Source organism: Pongo pygmaeus, chromosome 20 (genome assembly GCF_028885625.2).
Source record: "Pongo pygmaeus isolate AG05252 chromosome 20, NHGRI_mPonPyg2-v2.0_pri, whole genome shotgun sequence".
NCBI classification, from domain to species: domain Eukaryota; kingdom Metazoa; phylum Chordata; class Mammalia; order Primates; family Hominidae; genus Pongo; species Pongo pygmaeus.
The window spans coordinates 34986460-35011412 of record NC_072393.2 but is presented as its reverse complement, the minus strand read 5'-3'; the positions used below and the strand labels follow the sequence as shown (position 1 = coordinate 35011412).

At 48.1% G+C, this 24953-nt stretch overlaps 1 protein-coding gene across 4 annotated transcripts; it reads right to left on the bottom strand.

The window, feature by feature from the left end:
• Positions 1-12175: 12175 nt before the first annotated feature.
• CCNE1 (cyclin E1) lies at positions 12176-24569 on the bottom strand. Of its 4 annotated transcripts, none has more exons than XM_063657375.1 (12): positions 24336-24569; positions 23910-23956; positions 23712-23799; positions 23451-23510; positions 19207-19352; positions 18948-19083; positions 15640-15786; positions 14659-14754; positions 14348-14482; positions 14128-14239; positions 13876-14033; positions 12176-12828 (listed from the first exon to the last, which is right to left on the bottom strand). In XM_063657375.1, exons 2-12 carry the CDS (start codon positions 23930-23932, stop codon positions 12706-12708), a joined length of 1224 nt encoding a protein of 407 aa, XP_063513445.1. In that variant the 5' UTR covers positions 23933-23956; positions 24336-24569; the 3' UTR covers positions 12176-12705. The 4 variants fall into 4 exon arrangements, with proteins under 4 accessions (XP_063513445.1, XP_054322015.1, XP_054322017.1 ...); XM_054466040.2 differs by having other exon boundaries at positions 23451-23519; positions 24336-24568; XM_054466042.2 differs by lacking the exon at positions 14348-14482 and having other exon boundaries at positions 23451-23519; positions 24336-24568.
• Between the last annotated feature and the right edge of the window lie 384 nt (positions 24570-24953).

Here is a 24953-nt window from a genome sequence, read left to right as displayed (position 1 = left end):
GTCATCATGCCCGGCTAATTTTTAATTTTTTTGTAGAGACAGGGTCTCACTATGTTGTCCAGGCTGGTCTTGAACCCCTGTCCTTAAGTGATCCTCCTGCATCAGCCTCCCAAAAGTGCTTGGATTACAGATGTGGGCCACTGCACTCAAAGCTGTTTTCTCACTTTTGATAGTCACAGTTAGGAGAAATATTTGTCTACTCCAAGAAGATGTGCAGCGCATTTGTGAAGATAAACAGCAATGGAGCCTGAGACCTTAGCGTAGGGTGTGGTAGAGGTGGTGAGGATTCTGGTATATTGCAGACCACATGCCCTGCCTGCAGGGCTGCCCAGAGCTGGGGAGCTGTGTCTGAATGTGAACTTTCCAGGTTTTCAATATTGCCTCAAGTGTTTTGAAATGACTCGGCAGCCTCAGCACAACCACAACTGACCTGCAGGCCCCAACGTGCAGCCTCTACGTTAGCCCTGAATGCCGGGGCGAATCCCCCATAGCTTAGAAGAGGGATGGAGGATGCAGAACTTCAAAGGCAACACTTCTGACTGGGTGTGGTGGCTCATACCTGTAATCCCAGCACTTTGGGAGGCTGAGGCAGGAGGATCATTTGAGGCCAGGAGTTCGAGACCAGCCTGGGCAACATAGTGAGAGCCCATCTCTACCAAATAAATAAATAAATAAATAAATAAGAGATATGTAAAAAATAAAATAAATAAACTTTTTTTTTTTTTAAGAAGGAGGGAATGCTTCAGACCAAGTAACTATCTTACAGAGCTTGGATGTTCATTACTTGTCTATAACAAGAGATAACTCAGGGGCTTAGCAAGAGGAGCACAGAGAGCTTTCTGGATGACTCAGGCTGTGACTGCTGGAACATACTAACTTTGGATTTTTTTTTCTTTTAAAAAAGGGGCAGTATCCCAAGGATGGTTCATCACAGTCCTGCCCCAAAGTAGAGGGGATGGATTTGTCTGTGTGTCTGACGGTGCATTGGAGACTGGGCTATTGGATGCCATGCCCCCGGTAACCCCGCCAGGAACTGGGATTCCATGGTGTATGGCACCTTTGCTCAAAAAAGGACTAGAACCTGGACAGGGGCTTGATTAATTTCTGTTAATGTCTTGCTTTCTAATCTTATGCAATCTTTTGGTCTTTTGCAAGTAGAAAATAGTCTATAGTCTCCTGGGCATGAAAATGTAAGAAAGTGGCTATAAATGTAAGAATCCATCCATCCGTCCGTTCGTCTATCAATCCACCCATCTGTCTGTCCGTCCATCCATGCGTCCATCCATCCATCCATCCATCCATGGAGCAGATATTTACTGAGCAGCTATTTTGTGCCAGGAAGGCAATGGAATCAATTGGCAAGTCATCACTGAGAAATAACAACAGAAAAGGAATGAGTTTGTATGTGCATATGCATTTTAAACTACTTAGTGATGATATAACTGAATGAAACCGCCCTGTAGAAAAACAGCAAATATTTTCATTCACTCATTAGCGTGTGCATTGAAAAGAATTCTGGAGCAATGTACGCTGTTTTAACACTCAAACTCTTAAGAACGGCATCTCTGGGGAATCGTCAGTTTCTATGTTGTACGTGTTTGTAGTATTCTGATTTATTATAACAAACAAGCTTTACTTTCATAGCCAGAGAAAAACCAATAAAGTTAAATACTAGCAATTTTAATGGGAAGAGAAGTTGACAATACCGAGTACTGGAGCAAGGGTGGAGAGGCAGGAGCTCTCACACTCCCTGGCGGGAAGCAGAGATTGGTGCAGTTTGAGGAAGTCACTGACCACATCTAGTTAAGGTGCACAGGCACACGCCCTGTGACGTGGCAATCCTACATCTAGGAATGTGCCCTAAGGGAATCCAGGTAAGTGGCACCAATGTGCACAAGATGCCAATTGCAACACTGTTTGTGATGGTGAAAAAATCAGAAACCTACTTGTGGACCAGGGTGGCAGGGAGCATATCTATTGTGGAACATTCACACAGGGGAAAATTCTACCATCATTTCAAAAGAATAAACTCAACCCTACGTGGATCAACATAGGTAAATCTTGAAAATAACACTGAGGCCAGGCACGGTGGCTTACGCCTGTAATCCCAGCATTTTGGGAGACTGAGGCAAGCAGATCACCTGAGGTAAAGAGTTCGAGACTAGCCTGGCCAATATAGCGAAACCCCGTCTCTACTAAAAATACAAATATTAGCTGGGCATGGTGGTGGGCGCCTGTAATCCCAGCTACTCAGGAGGCTGAGGCAGGAGAATCACTTGAACCTGGGAGGTGGAGGTTGCAATGAGCTGAGATTGCACCACTGCACTCCAGCCTAGGCAACAGGGCGAGACTCCATGTCAAAAAAAAAAAAAAAAAAAGAAAGAAAGAAAGAAAAGAAAATAACATTGAAAGAAAATAGCAAGTGATATTGCGATATGTAAAGTTTGATTCCACTTAAGTATTTATTTTCTTTCTTTTTTTGTTGTTGTTGTTTTTTACTATTTCTTTTTTTTCCTTCCACCAAATGTAGGTAATTTTTTAAATACCCAAAGCAGTGTTTGCTATAAGTCTATTTATTGCTTCTGGATCCAAAAATAAATGGTAAAAGTCTAAAAATATGTGTGGGCATCATATACATCCACCTTGGGGAGTTGTTACAGCTGAGGAGGAACATGAGGGGACCTTCATCTATGTCTACAATATTGTATTTCCTTTTTAGTTTTTTTCTTTTGACAAACTGCTGCATACTCAAATGTTGCATTTCTTCTTTAAAACATGATATGAAGCCAAGTAGGCAAATATGGATGATGGATCCACAGCTATTCATTTGTATTATTCTTTGTACTTTAAAATTTTTGCCAACCTGGTGGCTGTGAAATGATCTCATTGTTTTATTTTGCATTTCCCCAATGACTTGTGGATTGAGTCACTTTCATGTTGATTGTGTATTGCCAGTTCCCATTTTTCGTAATAGCATGAACAATGGAAGGTCAAATAAGGAGTTTTTCTAGAAGGTGGTGAAGGGCGCAGGTGGAGGTGCCCTGCAGGCAGGTGGGCGTTCAGGTGTGCAGCCAGGGCAGGCCTCATTGGGGTAGAGACCCCCTGCTTGGGTGAGGCTGGCACAGAGGCAGTGGCAAAGTCTTCCAGGTGGTGTGGTTGCCCAGGGACAAATGTCAAGGGGGTGGCGGTGGCCGGGATGAATTTGCGGCTCCTCCATCTTATGCTGGAGCAGAAAGGAGCTGCCTGGGAGGGATGATGCTTGGTGCATGGGGGTCGGGGGGGCTGGCACTGAAGTTTCCAGAGGAAAGGAGGGGTCAGCAGAGCGAAGTGTGGCAGAGGTGCCTTGGGAGAGGAAGGCGGACGCATACTGTGAGATTTGTCTCACAGAGGTCTTAGTTGGCCTTGTTGAGGGCACTGTGTGGTGTGGGGACGCCAACTGGAGAGGGTCCAAGAGGGAGTGACAGTGAGTGTAGATGATACTTTCAAAGGGGCTGACCAGGAAAAGAAGTGGCAGCTGGGTGCGGTGGCTCACACCATAATCCCAACACTTTGGGAGGCTGAGGCGGGCAGATCACTTGACGTCAGGAGTTCGAGACCAGCCTGACCAACATGATGAAACTCCGTCTCTACTAAAAATACAAAAATTAGCTGGGCGCGGTGGAGTGTGCCTATAGTCCCAGCTACGTGGGGGAGAATGGCTTCAACCTGGGAGGTGGAGGTTGGAGTGAGCTGAGATCATGCCACTGCACTCCAGCCTGGGTGACAGAGTGAAACTCCATCTCAAAAAAAAAAAAAAAAGAAGGAAGAGAAGTTGGGAGAGGGAGGGGAGTGGAAGCCTGGAGAAGACACAGGGGCGGGCCCAAGGGGAGAGGCTAAGGAGGCTAAGGGCTCGCTTGCACAAGCTCCCAGGCATTCCTGGAGTCCTCACTGCTGTGCGCTGGGCTGTGCAAGGAACACAGGGCAGCCGGTAAGTCCCCACCTCAGCGCCCTCTCTACCAGGGCTGTCTGTAAGGGCTAGAACATGTCCTCAATGCTAAACTCAGCCGGGCGCAGTGGCTCACGCCTGTAGCCACAGCACTTTGGGAGGTCAAGGCGGGAGGACCACTTGAGGCCAGGAGTTCAAAGCCAGCCCAGGCAACATAGTGAGATTCCCCCATCTCTACAAAAAGAACGTAAAACTAGTCGGGCATGGTGGTGTGCACCTGTAGTCCCAGCTACTCTGGAAGCTGAGGCGGGAGGATCTCTTGGGTCTATGAGGTCGAGGCTGCAGTGAGCTATGATTGTGCCATGGCACTCCAGCCTGATGACAGAGCAAGACCCTGTCTCTTAAAACAGAAAATGCTTGGCCAGGCATGGTGGCTTATGCCTGTAATCCCATCACTTTGGGAGGCTGAGGTGGGTGGATCACACAAGGTCAGGAGTTCGAGACCAGCCTGGCAAACATGGCGAAACCCTGTCTCTATTAAAAATACAAAAATTGCCGGGCGCGGTGGCTCACGCCTGTAATCCCAGCACTTTGGGAGGCCAAGGTGGGTGCATCATGAGGTCAGGAGATCGAGACCATCCTGGCTAACGCAGTGAAACCCTGTCTCTACTAAAAATACAAAAAAATTAGCTGGGTGTGGTGGCGGGTGCCTGTAGTCCCAGCTACTTGGGAGGCTGAGGCAGGAGAATCGCTTGAACCCGTGAGGCAGAGGTTGCAGTAAGCTGAGATCATGCCGCTGCACTCCAGCCTGGGAGACAGAGCGAGACTCCGTCTCAAAAAAAAAAGAAAAGAGAATGCTCAGTCCTTCACAGAACAGCCTAGCTCAGTGACAGTGAACCCAGTTGTGGCAATAAGAGAGATCAGCTGTCATTTGCTGTTTCTCTTTAATGTGCCAAGCGCTGTGCTCAACATATCTATGCATGACCTCATTTCATCTCCCTTTGGTTCCATGGGGGAAGCACTATGTTGTCATCCTCAGGTCACAGCTGGGAAACATGAAGCTGGGAGAAGTGAAGCACAGAGCCCAAGACCACTCTGGGAAGTGGCAGAGCTGGGTTCCCACGTGAGGCGACTGCCTCCAGAACCCAGTGAAGAAACGACATCAGTGTGGGCCAACGTCAGGGGTGCACTCCTGCAGGAGGTGGGGTCCAGCCACTGTAGGCAGAGGCCTGGGCAGGGGCACGGGGCAGAATCACGGGGCCTGAGGAGATATGCAGGCAGCGCCATTTAGAAATGATGGTGATACAGCTGATTTTATGAATGTCCTCATTGCCTGCCTGCTTGTCCCCCACACACTACACACTCATTTTCATTTTCTTTTTTGATTTTTTGTTTGTTTGTTTTGAGATAGGGTCTCGTTCTGTTGCACGGGCTGAAGTACAGTGGTGTGATCATATCTCACTGCAGCCTCAACCCCCTGGGCTCAAGTGATACTTCCCACCTCGGCCTCCCAATAGCTGGGATTACAGGTGCACACCACCACGCCCGACTTGCACAGTCATTTTCTTACGGCACAAAGACACATAACTCTGCACTTGTTCATCAACCTCTTCCTCCAAACCGGCTCTGAGCAAGTCACTCCTGTCTTACAAATACCGGCTTCCTGCTGCGGGGGAGACCACACCCATCTTAGTTGAAGGCAAAAGCCCCTTGTGATGTGGTCTTGTCAGCTCTTCGCCTTCCTCTACCCTATTTGTGAGGGCTTTTGTGACTGCTGGAGAGCATTCCACAGCCCCAGCTCCAGAGCTTGAGTCCTGCTGCTGCTCTGCTCCTAGAGTGCCACCTTTTCATTTCATACCAGTGCCCTCCGGGGACTCCAGGGCTTCACCAGTCTCCCAGGCTCCCTTGAGCTCATGTCTCCAGAACTGGCAGTGTACACTCAGCAGGGGCACCATCGAGGGCACCTCACACACCAACCCCAGGGAAGCCAGCATTTGACTTGAACCGCACTGCACAATCAGATGCCACACAACTTTTGGAATTGGCATTGATCAGGAAAATGATTTAAAAGGTGGGGGATGCTTTTTATTGAATAAAGGATAGCGTTGCCCTCCCATGTGAGGCTCCCAGGAAAGAGTACCTGGTAAGCCTATGCAACTGAGTACATTAGAGTCTTCTGAAGTTAAATTTGGAATTGGGACGAGGTAGGAAAAAAATCTATGCTCATTGGATACAGAATGCAATTGTCTGTCGGTGCAGGAACTGAAGTATCTGCAGCAAATTATATTTAAGACTCTATTGTCGCAGGCGGATTAGCTAATGCTTGATTTTAAGTATAGGCTTCTAATGCTATTACTCCTGGTTAACTCTGCCTGGCAGGTAACCTTGTGGAACAAATGACTGCATTGCTTGAATAACATATTTGATCAAACAGGACAATTCTTTCAAAAATTGAGTTCTCTGTGGCAATTTGAGACCTGTAATCAGCAAATTAGATGATTACAGCAGGGATAAAAATAGTCTTCTAACAATGTCCAAGGTATAAATGTGATTTGAATTTCAAAATGTGGAACATGTGGTAGGAAAATGCACGGTTGGGTAAATATGACTAGACATTATCAGATTTGATTTCTCTTTCTAGCCCTGCTCAGAGCTAGAGCCTAATTTTGCCCGAATAAACTCCAATCTCGTTTGTGTCTGGGTTAGAGGATGGACACGTATTGGGTGCCACGCTCTGAATCTTAAAGGGCTCCATGGCGCTACCTGCCTTAGAAACTGAAAGTCAGTGTGAACGTCTGCATCATGTATTTATCACATGGTACCAAATAACCATCACGAAAGGGCAAGCTGTCCGTGTTCCACACAGGGAAGATGGCATTGGAGAACCCTTGACTCCCACCACCTGAGGACCAGGGTTTGTTGTTGTTGTTGTTGTTGTTGTTGTTGTTGTTGTCAGGCACAGTGGGCAGAGAAATGACAACAACTCTGGCGGACTCTAGCAAGTGAATTCTTTTTTGGGAGACAGGGTCTCACTCTGACGCTTAGGCTGGAGTGCAGTGGCACAGTCATGGCTCACTGCAGCCTCAACCTCCCAGGCTCGGGTGATTCTCCCATCTCGGCCTCCTGGGTAGCTGGTACTACAGGCATGTGCCACCACAACCAGCTAATTTTTAAATTTTTTGTAGAGATGGAGTTTTGCCATATTGCCCAGGCTGGTCTCGAACTCCTGGGCTCAGACGATCTGCCCACCTTGGCCTCCCAAAGTGCTGGGACTAGAGTCATGAGCCACTGTGCCTGGCCGCAAGTGAATTCTGTGAGCTGAGGCAGGATATGAAGATATGGTCTGCTCAACCACAATTCAGTGTCTCCAGGGTTGGTGAATCACTCGCTCTTTCTCCATCTCTAACCCGAGAGTTAGATCAGGGGCCACATCACCTCCTTTCTCTGGTCCTTCTTGCTAACACATCTCCTCAGGACATCTGTTCACCCAAGTTGACTGAGCTGCCATTTTCACCCCAGTGTCTCTTGTGGCCTCATCTGGCTTTAGCTGAATAGCAGAACATAAGCGACTTGGTCAAGGGGTATTTGCAGCCAATGAGAGAGAGGCCAAAGCACAGATTACTAGCAAGTGGAAAAAGCTCCTCTTACAGGGGAACTTTGATTTCTACTTACTAGCAACTCTTAGGGTTCCTAAGTATAGACATGATTGATTAATTTGGATGTCATTTACCCATTCAGGACTTAGCCTTTATTAGCACCAACGATTAAGAGCTGCCTGTGACAACACTGCCACTTAAAAAGCTTTGACTTCCAGAAATGCAGCATTCCAACAAGTTACATATAAGGCATTCTTATTTCAGCATATTCTAGCACCCTCTGTAATACGGTGGGTTGCTAAATGACCTATGAATTAATATTTACCTCAAATGTGTGTGTGTTTTTTTTAAGATGTCACCCAGGCTGGAGTGCAGTGGCATGATCTCAGCTCACTGCAACATCCGCCTACCGGGTTCAAGCGATTCTCCTGCCTCAGCCTCCTGAGTAGCTGGGACTGCAGGCGCCCACCACGACACCTGGCTAATTTTTTGTACTTTAGTAGAAATGAGGTTTCACCATGTTGGCCAGGCTGGTCTTGATCTCCTGACTTCAAGTGATCCACCCACCTCGAACCTCCCTAAATGCTGGGATTACAGGCGTGAGCCATCATGCCTAGCCTCAAACGTACTTTCAAATTTGCTGTTACCTCAATGTGTCAAGCTCTCAAATTTATGAAACTTTGGAAATAGAAATTTTTTAGTGCCATCTTTTTGCTTACAAAATGCCAAATGTAGGCCAGACACACTGGCTCACACCTGTAATCCCAGCACTTTGGGAGGCTAAGGCAGGCGGATCACCTGAGGTCAGGAGTTCGAGACCAGCCTGGCCAACATGGTGAAACTCCATCTCTACTAAAACTACAAAAATCAGCAGGGCGTGGTGGTGGGTGCCTGTAGTCTCAGCTACTCGGGAGGCTAAGGCAGGAGAATCGCTTGAACCTGGGAGGCGGAGGTTGCAGTGAGCCGAGATCATGCCACTGCACTCCAGCCTGGGTGACAGAGTGAGACTCCATCTCCAAAAAAAAAAAAAAGAAAGAAAAAAAGAAAATGCCAAATGTAGGCCGGGCAAGGTGGCTTACGCCTGTAATCCCAGCACTGTGGGAGGCTGAGGCAGGTGGATTACCCGAGGTCTGGAGTTCGAGACCAGCCTGGCTAACATGGCGAAACCCCGTCTCTACTAAAAATACAAAAAAAATTAGCCGGGCATGGGCAGGTGTCTGTAATCCCAGCTTCTCAGGAGGCTGAGGCAGGATAATCATTTGAACCTGGGAGGCAAAGGTTGCAGATAAGGCTTGTCTCAAGCTCCTGGCTTTAAGTGATCTGCCCAACTCAGCCTCCCAAAGTGCGGGGATTACAGGTGTGAGCCACCATGCCCAGCCAAAAACTCACTGCTTTTTAAGACTAGAACATCTCTGCCTAAGTGAAGAAATAACTTGCTAGTCCTATCATTTGACTAAATACCATTACCTTACATGTAGATTTACAATGCATTTATTAGGATAACTGTAGTATTAAAACTTGCCAGAGGGCCGGGTGCGGTGGCTCATGCCTGTAATCCCAGCACTTTGGGAGGCTGAGGCAGGCGGATCACGAGGTCAGGAGTTTGAGACCAGCCTGGCCAACATGGTGAAACCGCATCTTTACTAAAAATACAAAAATTAGCCAGGTGTGGTGGTACGCGCCTGTAGTCCCAGCTACTGAGGAGGCTGAGGCAGGAGAATCGCTTGAACCCAGAAGGCAGAAGTTACAGTGAGTCGAGATCACGCCATTGCCCTCCAACCTGGGTGACAAAGTGAGACTCCATCTCAAAAAAATTAAATTAAATTAAATTAAATTAAATTAAATAAATAAAACTTGCCAGAAAAGCCGGCACAATGGCTAATGCCTGTAATCCCATCACTTTGGGAGGCCGAGGAGGGTGGATCACCTGAGGTCAGGAGTTTGAGACCAGCCTGGCCAACATGGAGAAACCCCGTCTCTACTAAAAATACAAAATTAGCTGGGTGTGGTGGCGCGTGCCTGTAGTCCCAGCTACTCGGGAGGCTGAGGCTGGAGAATGCCTTGAACCTGGGAGATGGAGGTCGCAGTGAGCCGAGATTGTGCCACTGCACTCCAGCCTGGCAACAGAGGAGACTCCGTCTCAAAAAAAAAAAAAAAAAAAATTTGCCAGAACTACATCAATGTCAAAAGTAAGGTCTCTCCAACTTCACACAAATATGGTTACAGATTTTATTTTATTCTTTTTAAGACGGAATCTTGCTCCGTCGCCCAGACTGTACTGCCATGGTGCCATCTTGGCTCACTGCATATGGTTACGAATTTCAAATGGCTGCTTTTTTCTTTAGATTTTTGCCAAATGAGATAAAATACCAAGTTGAAAATAAGCAGTATTTATTTGTTCATTCACCCTTCCTTGTATGTACTGGCACACATGATGAAGCACTGTTAGACAAGACTCCGAAAGACCACCACTTGAAGAATATTCAGTAAAAAGTCATGTGAGTGGCCGGATGTGGTGGCTCATGCCTGCAATCCCAGCATTTTGGGAGGCCGAGGCAGGCAGATCACCTGAGTTCGGGAGTTCAAGACCAGGCTGGCCAACATGATGAAACCCCATCTCTACTAAAAATACAAAAATCAGCCGGGTGTGGTGGCGGGCACCTGTAATCTCAGCTACTTGGGAGACTGAGGTGGGAGAATTTTGAACGGGGGGGAGGTGGAGGTTGCAGTGAGCCAAGATTGTACCACTGCACTCCAGCCTGGGTGACAGAGCAAGACTCCCTCTCAAAAAAAAAAAAAAAAAAAAAAAGTCACGTGAGCGGCCAGACGTGGTGGATCACGCCTGTAATCCCAACACTTTGGGAGGCTGAGGTGGGCGGATCACAAGGTCAGGAGTTCAAGACCAGTCTAGCCAACATGGTGAACCGCCATCTCTACTAAAAGTACAAAAAAAAAAAAAAGTCACGTGAGCTGTACACGAGGCCTGTAAGTGGGCAGCAATGATTAGCAAGGCACTTGGTGACTCCATCAGTGCTCAGCCAACAGGCTGCATCATGCACGCAGCTGACATATAACTCTACTTCGCATTTTTTTTTTTTTTGAGATGGAGTTTTGCTCTTGTTGCCCAGACTGGAGTGCAATGATGCGATCTCAGCTCACTGCAACCTCTGCCTCCTGGATTCAAGCGATTCTCCTGCCTCAGCCTCACGAGTAGCTAGGATTATAGGCATGTGCCACCACACCTGGCTAATTTTTTTTGTATTTTTAGTAGAAATGGGGTTTCTCCATGTTGGTCAGGCTTGTTTTGTACTCCCAACCTCAGGTGATCCGCCCACCTCGGCCTCCCAAAGTGCTGGGATTACAGGCGTGAACCACCATGCTCAGCCTTAATTTTTGTATTTTTACTACAGATGGGGTTTCACCATGTTGGGCAGGCTGGTCTCCAACTCCTGACCTCAAGTGATCTGCCCAACTCAGCCTCCCAAAGTGCTAGGATTACAGGCGTGAGCCACACGCCCAGCCGCATTTTCTTCCTTTCCTTTTTTTTGAGACGGAGTCTCACTCTGTTGCCCAGGCTGGAGTGGTGATGCGATCTCGGCTCACTGCAAGCTCCGCCTCCCAGGTTCACACCATTCTCCTGCCTCAGCCTCCTGAGTAGCCGGGACTACAGGCACCCGCCACCATGCCTGGCTAATTTTTCTATTTTTAGTAGAGACGGAGTTTCACCGTGTTAGCCAGGATGGTTTCGACCTCCTGACCTTGTGATCTGCCCGCCTTGACCTCCCAAAGTGCTAGGATTACAGGTGTGAGCCACCGCGCCCGGCCGCATTTTCTTCTTAAAAGCAGTTTTAGGCTACTATGTTAAAAGTTCTCCAAATAAAAATTCACTTATTCTTTAGGCTAAGATTTCGGTAAGGGCAAAAAAAAAAAAAGCATTAAATCATGCTAATTACAGATTCCTTATGGCCTTTAACCAGCTCTAGGAAGGAAGTTACACCTAGGAATTCTCTTCGGTGTGGACATTACCTCACCACTACTGCCACTGTTGGCCAATAAACCTGGTGTGAGCAGCCACCAGTGCAGGGCATGGTGAGACAAATACCAGGTGGACTCCTCACTTCCAGCTCAGGGGGCACCAGGAGGCAGACAGGCTGCACCTGAAGCCCACTTCTAAAGTTTTCTTTCCATCAAATACATTGAAAAACTTATTTGACCAAAAGAGTTAAGCCTCAAGGCTGGGTGCGGTGGCTCACACCTGTAATCCCAGCTTTGGAAGGCTGAGATGGGCGGATCACCTGAGGTCAGGAGTTTGAGACCAGCCTGGCCAACATGGCGAAACCCCATCTCCACTAAAAATACAAAAATTAGCTGGGTGTGGTGGCACACACCTGTAGTCCCAGCTACTTAGGAGGCTGAGGCAGGAGAACCGCTTAAACCCGGGAGGCAGAGGCTGCAGTGAGCCAAGATTGTGCCCCTGCACTCCAGCCTTGGTGACAGAGCGAGACCCTGTCCCTGTCTCAAAAAAAAAAAAAAGAAAGACTTGAGCGTCAAGAAGTATGAGAAGTATGAAGTCAAAAAACAGAACTTGATATAGCCACAATTAAGGCTGACTGCTACCTTAAGTTACCAGACACAGCTCATAAAACCAGCTGTCTCAAAGACAGTATTATCTTTATTAAAAAACGGATAGATATAGCAGCACTTACAAAACAGTTCATCAAAGGCATTGTACACTGTCAACTGATAATGTGGAGAGGGCAGCCCCCTGCCCAGCTGGCTGTGGGCTCTGCGCATTGCTTGCCCGCAACCACCTGCTCCACTTGGTACAACGCAGCCCGGAACACCTGTGGGGAGAGCCACGCCACCGTGGCCCTCCACAGCTTCAAGCTTTTGTTGTTGTGTGAGTCCCTCAGGTCAAGTAGCACCTTCCATAGCAGCATCGGGAGCACACACTGGTGTCTGGAGGTGGCTGGTGTACTTGACCCACTTATTTAAAAAAACCTATAAGCATTCAATAAAAAACACTTTGCCCTGTTTGATGCCATCCACAGAAATACTTCTGTTGTGGAAGAAACACTCTTCCATTCAGATATCTGTAAAAGCAAACGCACGCCTCCGCTGCAACAGACAGAAGAGAACGTGGAGCAGGCGCGCAACTGTCTTTGGTGGAGAAAGATGGGGTGGTCACGCCATTTCCGGCCCGCTGCTCTGCTTCTTACCGCTCTGTGGCGGGGTGAGGAGCCCACTGGGGAGAGGAGAAGCCCTATTTTGTTCAGACAACATGACTTTCTTTGCTCGGGCTTTGTCCTGTTGGTAAGAATAAAAGGGACAACACGTTAGAGTAGAACATATCCTTGGGCTTCAATTGCCATAGGATTTTTCTTTTTTAATTAAAAAATTTTTTTTTCTCAAGATGGAGTCTTGCTTTGTCATCTAGACTGTAGTACAGTGGTGGGATCTCGGCTTATTGCAACTTCCACTCCCAGGGTTCAACCGATTCTCCTGCCTCAGCCTCCCGAGTAGAATAGCTGAGATTATAGGCACCCGCCACCATGCCTAGCTAATTTTTGTATTTTTCATAGAGACAGGGTTTCGCCATTTTGGCCTGGCTGGTCTTGAACTCCTGACCTCAGGCGATCTGCCCGCCTCGGCCTCCCAAAGTGCTGGGACTACAGACATGTGCCACCCGGCCTGGCTAGTTTTTAAATTTTTTAGGGACGGGGTCTCCCTGTGTTGCCCAGGCTAGTCTCAAACTTTTGGGCTCAAGCAGTCCTTCTGCCTTGGCCTCCAAAAGCCACTGTGTCTGGCCACTATGTCTTTTTCTATGGAGATGAGTGAAAGAAAAAAAAATATCAAAGAGCACTTTAAAACTCTGTAGTCTATATGATAGTGAGATACAGCATCAATTTGCCAGGATTTTTCTTGTTCAATTAATTAAAATGGAGTTTTTCAAGGATATCTGGGGCCTGCCTGAAGAAAAGTGAACAGGTTATTTAGGCAGTTTTTTTTTTTTTGAGACATAGTTTCACTCTGTCGCCCAGGCTGGAGTGCAGTGGCGTGATCTCAATGCACTGCAACCTCCGCCTCCCAGGTTCAAACGATTCTCCTGCCTCAGCCTCTCGAGTAGCTGGGACTACAGGCACCCACCACCATACCCAGCTCATTTTTTTATTTTTAGTAGAGACAAGGTTTCACCATGTTGGCCAGGCTGGTCTTGAACTCCTGGCCTCAAGTGATCGGCCCACCTCGGTCTCCCAAAGTGCTGGGTTTACAGGCCTGAACCACTGGGGCTGGCCTATTTAGGCAGTTTTAAGAATTTGGCCAAGAAGGACTGAAAGAAGGAGCAGCACTGACCAGCAAATCCAAGCTGTCTCTGTGGGTCTGTATGTTGTGTGCATCTTCATCAGCGACGCCCCTGAAGTGCTTCAGTTTTGAGCTCCCCATCTCCCTTATAACCATGGCAAATGGAACCATCCACTTGACACAGTTCTCTATGTCGCACCACTGATACCCTGCGGTGAAGACGTCGTGGGCTTAATCTGAGGCTGACAACTGGATGTAAGTTTAGTACACCTTGTTTGTGCATGCACTGGAAAGCCAACTTACCTGAAACCTTTTGCATCAATTCAGATGACGAGAAATGATACAAAGCCGAAGCAGCAAGTATACCATAAGGAAATTCAAGGCAGTCAACATCCAGGACACAGAGATCCAACAGCTATGGAGAAGAAAAGAACGCTGAGATGGATGCCACCAACGCCTCTTCTAGAGTTCCTCACTCCAGCTGCAGGGAAGGTGGCCCCACGGACGTGATGGAGCCACTTACCTCTGCAATCTGTATAAAGATTTGCTGGGGATACTGCGGCAGTAGCACTTCATGTAAGTCATTTAGATATGCAACCTGCATGTATACATTCAGCCAGGACACAATAGTCAGGGGACTTAAACGCCACTTAAGGGCCTAAAGGAAAACAGAGAGAAAAGAGACCGATGATTGAGAAAAGTTCAAAATGCAGCCATATTCCATGCCACAATGTGTCCAGCTGGAGAACACCTCCCAGAAGCACCTCACACTTCAGGTGGAAAAGATCTGCCGTACGCATTTAAAAAATGGCTGGAAAATTCACTGGAACCCACCTTCATAATCATTAATTCCATGGTGAGAATTTCATCTCCTGAACAAGCTCCATCTGTCACATACGCAAACTGGTGCAACTTTGGAGGATAGATTTCCTGAAAGGAAATAAAAGATGGCACTAGCACCAAAGCCAATCTCTAACAGTCTCAATTTATAATGCATCCAAAATGACTTCTCAGCACCCTGGCATGGAAAGAGAGAGGGCACACTGATGGGATTAACACAGAAGCCACTCCAATGGTTGTAAAAAAAAAAAAAAAAAAAAAAAACACACACACACAACTCCCACCCACCCTTAAATAAATGGATGGAACTTTGACTCATTGTGGGTACTCTTGAAATATCCCCTTTTCAGTACCTTTAACACATTTGAAAGTTGGGCCCATACACCCTTTGATAATCATACACAAATTTTTAATCTTTTCTTTTTTCTTTTTTTTTTTAGACAGAATTTCCCTCTGTTGCCCAGGGTGGAGTACAGCGGTGGGATCTCGACTCACTGCAATCTTTGCCTCCTGGGCTCCAGCAATTCTCTTGCCTCAGCCTCCCGAATAGCTGGGATTACAGGCACACGCCACCATGCCTGGCTAATCTTTGTATTTTTAGTACAAATGGTGTTTCACCATGTCTCAAACTACTGGCCTCAAGTGACCCAGCTGCCTTGGCCTCCCAAAGTGCTGGGATTAAAGGCTTGAGCCACCACCCCGGGCCCAAAATTATTATCTTAGTTCAAAGTTCATTTTTTTTTTTTTGCTCAGTGTAACTACATGAACCTAGGTCTTCCATACCCTCACTACTTTTCTCTTCCTGGTCACTTTCCAGCCTTTTTTTCTGTTTGGCATGTGTCTTAACTTTACAGGGTAGCAAATTAGAAAAATTTAGGATGAGTGCTATAGGCAAAGCGCCAACCTCTTCCCCCAATCCCAGTGGAGCTCGAGAAATAACACACATTATAGAACAAATATTTGAAAATTATTTACCTCAAGTTTGGCTGCAATAAATAAAGATGAAATACCAATAAGCTGTAGAAGAGTTTTTACAACATTTTCTTGTGTCGCCATATACCGGTCAAAGAAATCTTGTGCCAAGTAAAAGGTCTCCCTGTGAAGTTTATAGACCTCACACACCTGAAAACATATTTAGTAAGTTTTAGAACAAGTAAGTTTTACTTGAGGGAGGGGAAAAAAAAAACTTGTAATGACTTTGGTGAAGGACAATATAAAATGCAAAGTTCCTGAACTCAACAATTGATAGATTTTGTTTTCTTTTTTTCTTTTTTTTTTTTTTTGAGGTGTCTTATTCTGTCACCCAGGCTGGAATGTAGTGTTGTGATCTTGGTTCACTGCAACCTCCACCTCCCAGGCTCAAGCGATTCTCTTGCTTCAGCCTCCCGAGTAGCTGGAATTACCAGCACCCGCCACCATGCCCAGCTAATTTTTGTATTTTTAGTAGAAATGGTGTTTCACCACGTTGGCCAGGCTGGTCTTGAACTCCTGGCCTCAAGTGATCTGCCTGCTTTGGCCTCCCAAAGTGCTGGGATTATAGGGATGAGCCACTGTGCCCAGCCTAACAACTGATAGGTTTTAAATGAGGGGCCCTTCTGGCCTGTCCCACCCTCACCTGCCTAGGATGTGAATCATCCCCTTGCCCGCACAACCCCGTGGAGTAGGCCACCTGCCTGTTAGTCACTCACTAGCACACAGGTTATCAGATGGACTGTCACAGCACAGCAGTGCTGGTGTTCAAGCAAGCAGCCCTTATTTTACTGAATAATGGCCCCACAGGGCAAGAGTAGTGATGCTGGCTATTTGGAAATGCCAAAGAGAAGCCGTGAAGTGCTTTCTTTAAGTGAAAACATGAAAGTAGAGGATTAAAAGCATGGCATATCTAGAGCTCAGTACTATCTGTGGCTTCAGGCATCTCCTGCGGGTCTTGGGATGTACCCCCGAGGATGAAGGGTACTTCTGTAGTTACACACTCAACTTCTACATGTTTTCATGAAGCAGGTCTGCCTGAGATGTTCTTCCACTTCAGAAGAAAAGCCACTTCTCATCCATTCAAGTCTTACAAGGTTGTCTAGGAAGCTTCCCTTAATCAAGAAACTATAAGCTACCGCAGTTCATCCCAGTAAGAGATATACTACCAATAAAATCTCATCTTTTATGTTTAACCATTATCTATCAAATGTTGTTATACTTGTTCTTTTGATTAACTGTTAAAGAGAAATAAAATAGTGTGGACCAAGAAAAGATTTGAGTTGGATGCTGTAGCTCACACCTGCAATCCCAGCACTTTGGGAGGCCAAGGCACGGGGATCTCTTGATCCCAGGAGTTGGAGACCAGCCGGGGCAACGTAGCAAGACCCCATCTCAACAAAAAATAAAAAATTGGCAGGGCATAGTGGCTCATGCCTGTAGTCCCAACGACTGGGGAGGCTGAGGTGGGAGGACTGCTTGAGCCCAGGAATTGGAGCCTGCAGTGAGCCGTGACTGCACCACTACACTCCAGCTTGGGTGACAGAGCAACTCTGTCTCAAAACACAGAAGCCACTCCAATGGTCCAAATAGCTTTAAAAATATGCTTAAAAAAAAAATTGAGACAGAGTCTCATGGTCACCTAGGCTGGAGTGCAGTGGTGATATCGCAGCTCACTGCAAGCTCCAACTCCCAGGCTCAAGCAATCCTCCCACTTCAGCCTCCTCAGTAGTTGTGACTACAAGCCTGAGCCACTATACCCTGACAATTTTTTATTTTTTGTTGAAATGGGGTCTCAAGGGCCAAGCGCAGTGGCTCACGCCTGTAATCCCAGCACTTTGGGAGGCCAAGGCGGGCAGATCACCTGAGGTCGGGAGTTCAAGACCAGCCTGACCAACATGGAGAAACCCCGTCTCTACTAAAAATACAAAATTAGCCACGCGTGGTGGCGTATGCCTGTAATCCCAGCTACTCGGGAGCCTGAGGCAAGAAAATCGCTTGAACCCGGGAGGCAGAGGTTGTGGTGAGCCAAGATCACACCATTGCACGCCAGCCTGGGCAACAAGAGCGAAACTCCATCTCAAAAAAAAAAAAAGACATGGGGTCTCACTGTGTTGCCCAGGCTAGTCTCTAACTCCTGGGCTCAAGGGATTCTTCTGCCTTGGCCTTCCAAAGTGTGGGATTACAGACATGAGCCACTGTGCCCAGCCAGGATTTGAACAATATATTTTATTAGAATAAATGGGAATGGTGGAAAAGGGAATAGATTCTAAGAAGTTAAAAAGGAGCAATGTCAGACCTGTTTAAGATAAGCTTATCCATATATGTTTACAATTTATGACAGTAGCTATCAAAGAGGTGATATATGCATCCCAGCGGATACATTTAAAAGCAATTTAGCTGGGCATGGTGGCTCACACCTGTAATCCCAGCACTCTGGGAGGCCGAGGTGGGTGGATCACGAGGTCAGGAGTTCAAGACCAGCCTGGCCAACATGGTGAAACCCCGTTTCTTCTAAAAATACAAAAATTAGGCTAGGTGCGGTGGCTCATGCCTGTAATCCCAGCACTTTGGGAGGCCGAGGCGGGCAAACCACAAGGTCAGGAGATCGAGACCATCCTGGCTAACACAGTGAAATCCCATCTCTACTAAAAATACAAAAAATTAGCCAGACGTGGTGGCGGGCACCTGTAGTCCCAGCTACTCGGGAGGCTGAGGCAGGAGAATGGCATGAACCCAGGAGGAGGAGCTTGCAGTAAGCCGAGATCGCGCCACTGCACTCTAGCCTGGGTGACAGAGCAAGACTCCGTCTAAAAAAGAAAAAACAATACTGGGCGTGATGGCGTGCGCCTGTAATCCCAGCTACTCAGGAGGCTGAGGCCAGGAGAGTCACTTGAACCCGTGAGGCAGAGCTTGCAGTAAGCCGAGATTGTGCCACTGCACTCCAGCCTGGGTGACAAAGCAAGACTCCCATCTCAAAAAAAAATAAATAAATAAAAAGCAATTTAATGAACATAATGAACAAAGCTCAAATGTTAACAGTTACAATTTACTGGAAAATACAACCTTAACAATTATTTAAACTTGGATGGAAAAAATTAGATGCCAATTTTAAAACATCTGAAGGATAAAAAGATTTCAGAAATTCTTGCTAAGAATACAAGCAAAACAGAAAGACCACCGCAGTAAATATACCATATAGCTTCAGAGATGGAGAACGTGTCATGGGAATAAACCACACAGAGGTCCTAATACACAAAAATGCTGGAAATGCTCAGTGCTTTCATGAAGCGAACAGGAAGACTCAAGCTCACCTCCATTAACCAATCCAGAAGAATTGCTCGCATTTTTGGCTGCAGAAGAGGGTGTTGCTCAAGAAAGTGCTGATCCCTTAAGTATGTCTTTTCCTTGTTTAACATGATTTTCCAGACTTCCTCTCTATTTGCCCAGCTACAACAAAACACACAACAAAAATGAGGCCCACAAAGGGGTAAGAATGCGTCCATGCTATGAGGGATAAAGGGGAGCATGGAGTAAGAGACCTGGAAGCCACGTGGCAGAGTCGGCACTGACCTCAGTACAGGCAGTGGGGAGCCTCTGGATGGTGCAATAATCCGAGACTTGCACGTTGAGTTTGGGTAAACCCGCTCATCATCTTCTTTGTCAGGTGTGGGGATCAGGGAGCAGGGGTCTGCACAGACTGCATTATTGTCCCAAGGCTGTAAATGAAAAATACACAGGAGAGGTGAGATAAGATGCAAACAGCTCTTACGTTACCCAAAAACATTACAAACTCACTTGCCACTCAGTAAGATACTAGGCATGACTTCTGAAAGTGCTTCCAAAAAGATACATTATGATATTTTTTGTCACAACTCAAAGATTTTTTTAATGAGTACAATGCATCTACTACAATTTCTTAAAAGTAAAACAGAATTGTCAATAAAAATATTTACATAAGCACTTCACATTCATTAGTATAAAAGATCAAAAATGGGGGGGAGGGGGGAGGGACAGCATTAGGAGATATACCTAAGGTTAAATGATGAGTTAATGGGTGCAGCACACCAACATGGCACATATATACATATGTAACTAACCTGCACGTTGTGCACATGTACCCTAAAACTTAAAGTATAATAAACAAAAAAAGATCAAAAATGTAAATTGGCTGCCATATGTATTAAAGTCCCCTCAGTTTAAAACAAAAACTCATCAAATGTGACATTTTCTTTTTGTTGCAGGACTAGCCAAATATGTTAAATAATAAAGGACTTTTTCTTTTCCTTAACTCGAAACAAACAGAATGAACATCCACCTAGTTAAAACCAAATCAAGTGATGGTCACAGGTCACAGGTCATACTATGAAGTCTACAGGAAGCTAGCCTAGACACTAGACCTCTGAATCTCCTGAGTCTTGCAGGGTAATTCAAATACCTGATAAAGTAAGGAACTATTATAAACCAAAGCACTATGCTTTTCTTTTAAAGGTTTCAGATATGTATTCAATTTTCAATATCTGAAAAACACTAAAGTCCATTTAGAATATTTTCATTTTTAAAGCTATTCCTACTCTAAGAAGTCTGTTTGATTTTTAAAGTTATAAAATAGTAACTTTGCTGAAGATATTAGGCAGGTAACAATCCTACTAGCATGGAAGCCATATGAAAGTCTGAGACTTGGCTTTTTTTTTTTTTTGAGACAGGTCTCCCTCTGTTGCCCAGGCTGGAGTGCCGTGGTGCGATCTCAGCTCACTGCAACCTCTGCCTCCTGGGGTCAAGCGATCCTCCTGCCTCAGCCTCCTGAGCAGCTAGGACTATAGGCATGCACGAGCACGCCCAGCTAATTTTTGTATTTTTTTGTAGAGATGGGGTTTTGCCATGTTGTCCAGGCTGGTCTCGAACTCCTGGACTCAAGCCATCCTTCTGCCTTGTCTTCCGAAAGTGCTGGGATTACAAGCCTGAGCCACCGCACCTGGCATTTTTTTTTTTTAAAGCAGAGACCACCAGCCTGGCCAACCTGGTGAAACCCCGTCTCTACTAAAAATACAAAAATTAGCCGGGTGTGGTTAGTAGGCACCTGTAATCCCAACTACTCAGGAGGCTGAAGCAGGAGAATCACTTGAACCCGGGAGGCGGAGGTTGCAGGGAGCCGAGATCGCGCCATTGCACTCCAGCCTGGGTGACAGAGCGAGACTCTGTCCCCACCTCAAAAAAAAAAAAAAAAAAAAAAAGCAGAGACCATTAACATTGACTCAAGAACAAAATAGACAACTGGGGTCACTATAAATGAACGTGGAAACTCGGGCTCTAAGTGCTACCTCGAAGACACAGCACATAGTGGCGACCACAGCACATTGGCCGCCTTCAGAGGAAGCCCAAGCACTTTCAGTTAGAAGAGCAAAGCCAGATAAAGCTCTTCCCCACCCAATGTACAAAGAATTGGGCATGCAAATTATCCATGACAGCTCCTGCCAACAGCTGTGCGAGCAAGGCTGCTTCCTTTCAGTTCTAGTACCATGTGCGGGTGGCATTTCCTTAACTCAAAAAGGGTCACATTACAACCGCTGTAAGTTGTTCTTCATTCAGGAAGAATGAATTCTAGTCTTGAAGGGATAATGCTGGGTGCCACCCTCTACAGCCAGATGGCTGGCACATCTGAGAGCAGGCCTTTGGACATAGATGAGTCCAGCAGCAGTTCCCAAACTAGGTGAACCATTAGCAGACAAATGGTTTCCAAAGTTGGCCTTTTTAGGGACCAGTGGATGAGGTAGAATAATTAAGTCTATGTCCTTAACTTGAGTGTACACCAAGTTTCAAAGCAAGATCCGTCTGACTTTATTTAGGAAGGAATGAGATAACAATAAGAGACCAATGGGATTCCTAACCACTCCAGCTCCTCATACCACTTTTTTCCTTACGTAGGATTATTTTCTGAAAAGTAACAGTCCAGGATTCCACTTCAATAGAAAGACTGAGTCTCGTGCAAAAAAATTAAACAACAAAATGGACGTGTTAAGTAGATCTTAGAAAAAAGGGTATTCTTTTCATTAAGAACAGCCTAAGATGAAAATTAAAAAGCTTCCACGTGGTCTCGATGAAGCAGTCACACAAGAGTTTAGCACAATGGCTCCAAGTAGCTCAAGACTGTTGTACTGGGGGGAACTATGATAACTCCAGAGAAAAGTTCTGTATGTGAACAGGGAAAAAGGTTCTGTTGTACCCCCAAGTTCTAGTTTCATGAATCCCCACAAAGAAATAACAAAGATACTGCTCCATACATAGACAGCTAATGTTTAAGCTATCTACTCTACAAAATGTATAGAAATCTGTTGCCATTAATCTCTGGATAACCACGAAAATGCCTTCTAGTGGGAAATGGTACGGCTATTCCGGCAGCACAGCTATCCACACGCTGTGGCCAGGGGACAGAGCCACAATCCGTCCCAGGAGCCACCCTCCTCACTGCTCAGGCTATCCTTGAGAACAGACATGCTTCTAAAACTCCAAGAATGCAACAGGGACGGCCCTGCTTCATCTTCAGCTGGAAGTTTCTTTTCTATTCAAAACACAGCTGGGAAAATAAACAATCCTGAATTTCACAAAGTCAGAATTCATTTTATAATACCTAAAAAATCAACTTGCTTGATTTGAATGTACTTTAAGGGAAGAAAAAAAAAACTTGGGATATGCCATCTCATTTCCTTCTCTGAAATGATTTCTTTGAATGAAAAAGGAAATCAGCAACCCTTTCTTCAATAGTCAGTGGACCCTCCTCAGAAATGCTTATTTTGGGGGACCTTACATGCAGTGACAACTGCTATTTAGAACACGGCCCACTGCGTTGAAACCCTTCACGATTCCAGACGAACTACCCTGGCTGCTGCTCTGCAAAGTGAGGGGCTCCTCTGCTAACCTAACTGGGATCCCTGCACTCAGGTCGAACACTGTTTCTGTTCAGCATTTATCTGTGATAGAGTCAGAAGGCCTGACCAGCTAGTTTAGAGATAGGCTGCTTCCCCCACTGGAGACATAACTACAGTCTCCAGCCATTTCTGAAAGTAAAGAGATAGTACAAGCTTTTCCTGCAAGAAACTTCTGATATTATAATGATTATCACACTGCATGCAGGAAATTTGGCAGGAACTCCTTAAGGAGAGAAAAGAAAAGCAGTCAAAAAAAAAAACATATTGAGACACTACCTATCATTACACTGAATGTTCCACTGATACTCTTGCTGAGGTCAGGCTGAGCTGGGGATCAATGCAGGTAATTGCTGGAGGGGCTAGAAGAATTTCCAGGGCCAGAAAGAGGAGAAGAATTTGAAACCTGACCTACAGAAGACGGAGGAGGTCCTTAAACACCATGACAAGAAAAATAGGTGTAGATAGGGGGAAAGTTGTTGCTTATAAACACCCAGGAACCCTCCCCCAGTTCACCAGCTTTTACAGACAAGGCCGAGGGCCCAACTTTGCCCCTGGATGGCACAGGACTCTGGGTTACTTTCTTCCTCTAACTGAGTCTCAGTTTCCTCCTGGGTAGAAGGGGAGGACTTCTAGAATAATGTGATGTCCATTCTGGTTCTTCTAGGCTAGGCACATATCTGTAATCTCAGAACACCAAGCTTCCTGGAATCCCAGGACTGGCAGAGGCCAGTGCCCACTGACAGGTACAGTGCTGGGCCATATGGGCTGTGGCTGCATTAGAGAAGTTCACTCTCACCGGAGTGTCTCCAGCGAGAGACAAGACAGCATGAAACCCCATGTGACCCACAGGGAGAAGGACCTCCACAGAGGCCCAATCCCGGGCGGACCTACCTGGCTCCCACACTGGTCCCTCGCCGTCCTGTCGATTTTGGCCATTTCTTCATCTGGATCCTGCAAAAACTAACATGAAGCCACCCCCATGACCCCAAGGAAACACACCAAACAAGACAAAAACAGAGAGAAGAACAGAAAGCTGATCAGGTTATGAGCTCCGTTCCTGCCCAAGGGACCCCCGCCCCCGTAGGCAGAGCCAAGTCGGGTACCCAGGTGAGATGGGGGGGATGCTCCCCAACCTGTCTCTTTTGTACTCACAACGGCCACGTTTGCCTTCCTCTTCCTGGAGCGAGCCGAGAACTCCGCGCCGCCGTCCTCCTTCATGGTGTCCCGCTCCTTCGCATCCCTGTGGACCCGGGTGGCACCGGGCCGGGTGAGCACCCGCGGCCGCCCCTCCCCCACGCCACCCGTCCCGTCCCGTCCTGTCCCGTCCGGCCCCGCGGCGCGGGCACTCACCGCTCCCTGCGCTCCCTCGGCATGATGGGGCTGCTCCGGCCTGAGGCCTGCGGGGCGGCGCGGGGTGAAGCGGCGGCGGGGTCAGGCCGTGGGCCCAGCACCCCTCCCCCCTCGCGCGCGGGCAGCCGGGCGGGCCAGGAAGATGGCCGATGGCGGGGTGGCCTGTCACCCGCGACCCGCGCCCCCGCCGACCCCCGACCCAGGGTCCCGCCGCCCCCGCCGCCCTCACCGGCCCGTCGCCTCCCGGGGCCCGGGCTGCCTCAGTGTCCCCACCGCCCCACTCCGCCGCGCTCCCAGCACCCTCCCGGGGCGCCCCGCGCCGCCGCCCGGGGACCCGCGACCCGGCCGCACCCCGCCCCCACCCAGCTCCCCGGCGCGGTCTGGGCCCCAGGAGTCCCTGTCCGCAGCCCGCGGCAGTAGCCTCACCAGGGTCTTGTCCGCGGCGGGCGGTGCGCTCCAGTCCCGGCAGGCGGCGGCGGCGGCGGCGGCGGCGGCGGGAGTCGGCGGGCCGAGCGCGCGGCGGTGGCGGGATCCGCGCCTGCCCCCTACACCGCGCTGGCGGCCGCGCCGGCTGCTCCTGCGCCCGGCTCAGAGCGGGACATTTAAAATCCCTGCGCGCGGAACCGGCCCCGGCCCGCCCTCGCGCCGCCCCGCCGCGGCTCCCAGCCCCTCAGCGGCCGCGCGGGACCCAGAGCCCGTCCCGCCCCGTCCCTCTCCCCGCCCCCGGGCCCGCCCCTCCACGGCGCCGGCCAGCGAGGCGCAGGGACGGGGAATCAGGGGCGGGGCCGGCGGGCGGGGCGGGGCCAAGTGACAGGGCCTGCGCGCCGAGGGCCGGGCGCGGGGCGCGGGGCGCGGGACGCGGGGCGGGGCGGCGGGCGGGACGCGGGAGAAGTCTGGCGCGCGGCGGCGAGGGGCGGGCCGCGGGCGCCGGGGGCGGGACCGAGCGGCGCTGGAGCGGCAAAAAGCCGCGTGGCTGGCGCGGGTGGAATGTAAACACGGCGGGCGGCGCGGGTTCGGGTCCCGGCAGGGCTGAGCCGGGGGGAA

Coding starts and splice junctions, on each gene's coding strand:
- CCNE1 (XM_054466040.2), bottom strand. CDS start 23,932: ATGCCGAGGGAGCGCAGGGAGCG. Junction 19,084..19,206: donor TCCCCACTGCCTGTACTGAG/GTCAGTGCCGAC, acceptor GTTTTGTTGTAG/CTGGGCAAATAGAGAGGAAG. Junction 14,240..14,347: donor TCTTTATACAGATTGCAGAG/GTAAGTGGCTCC, acceptor TCTTCTCCATAG/CTGTTGGATCTCTGTGTCCT.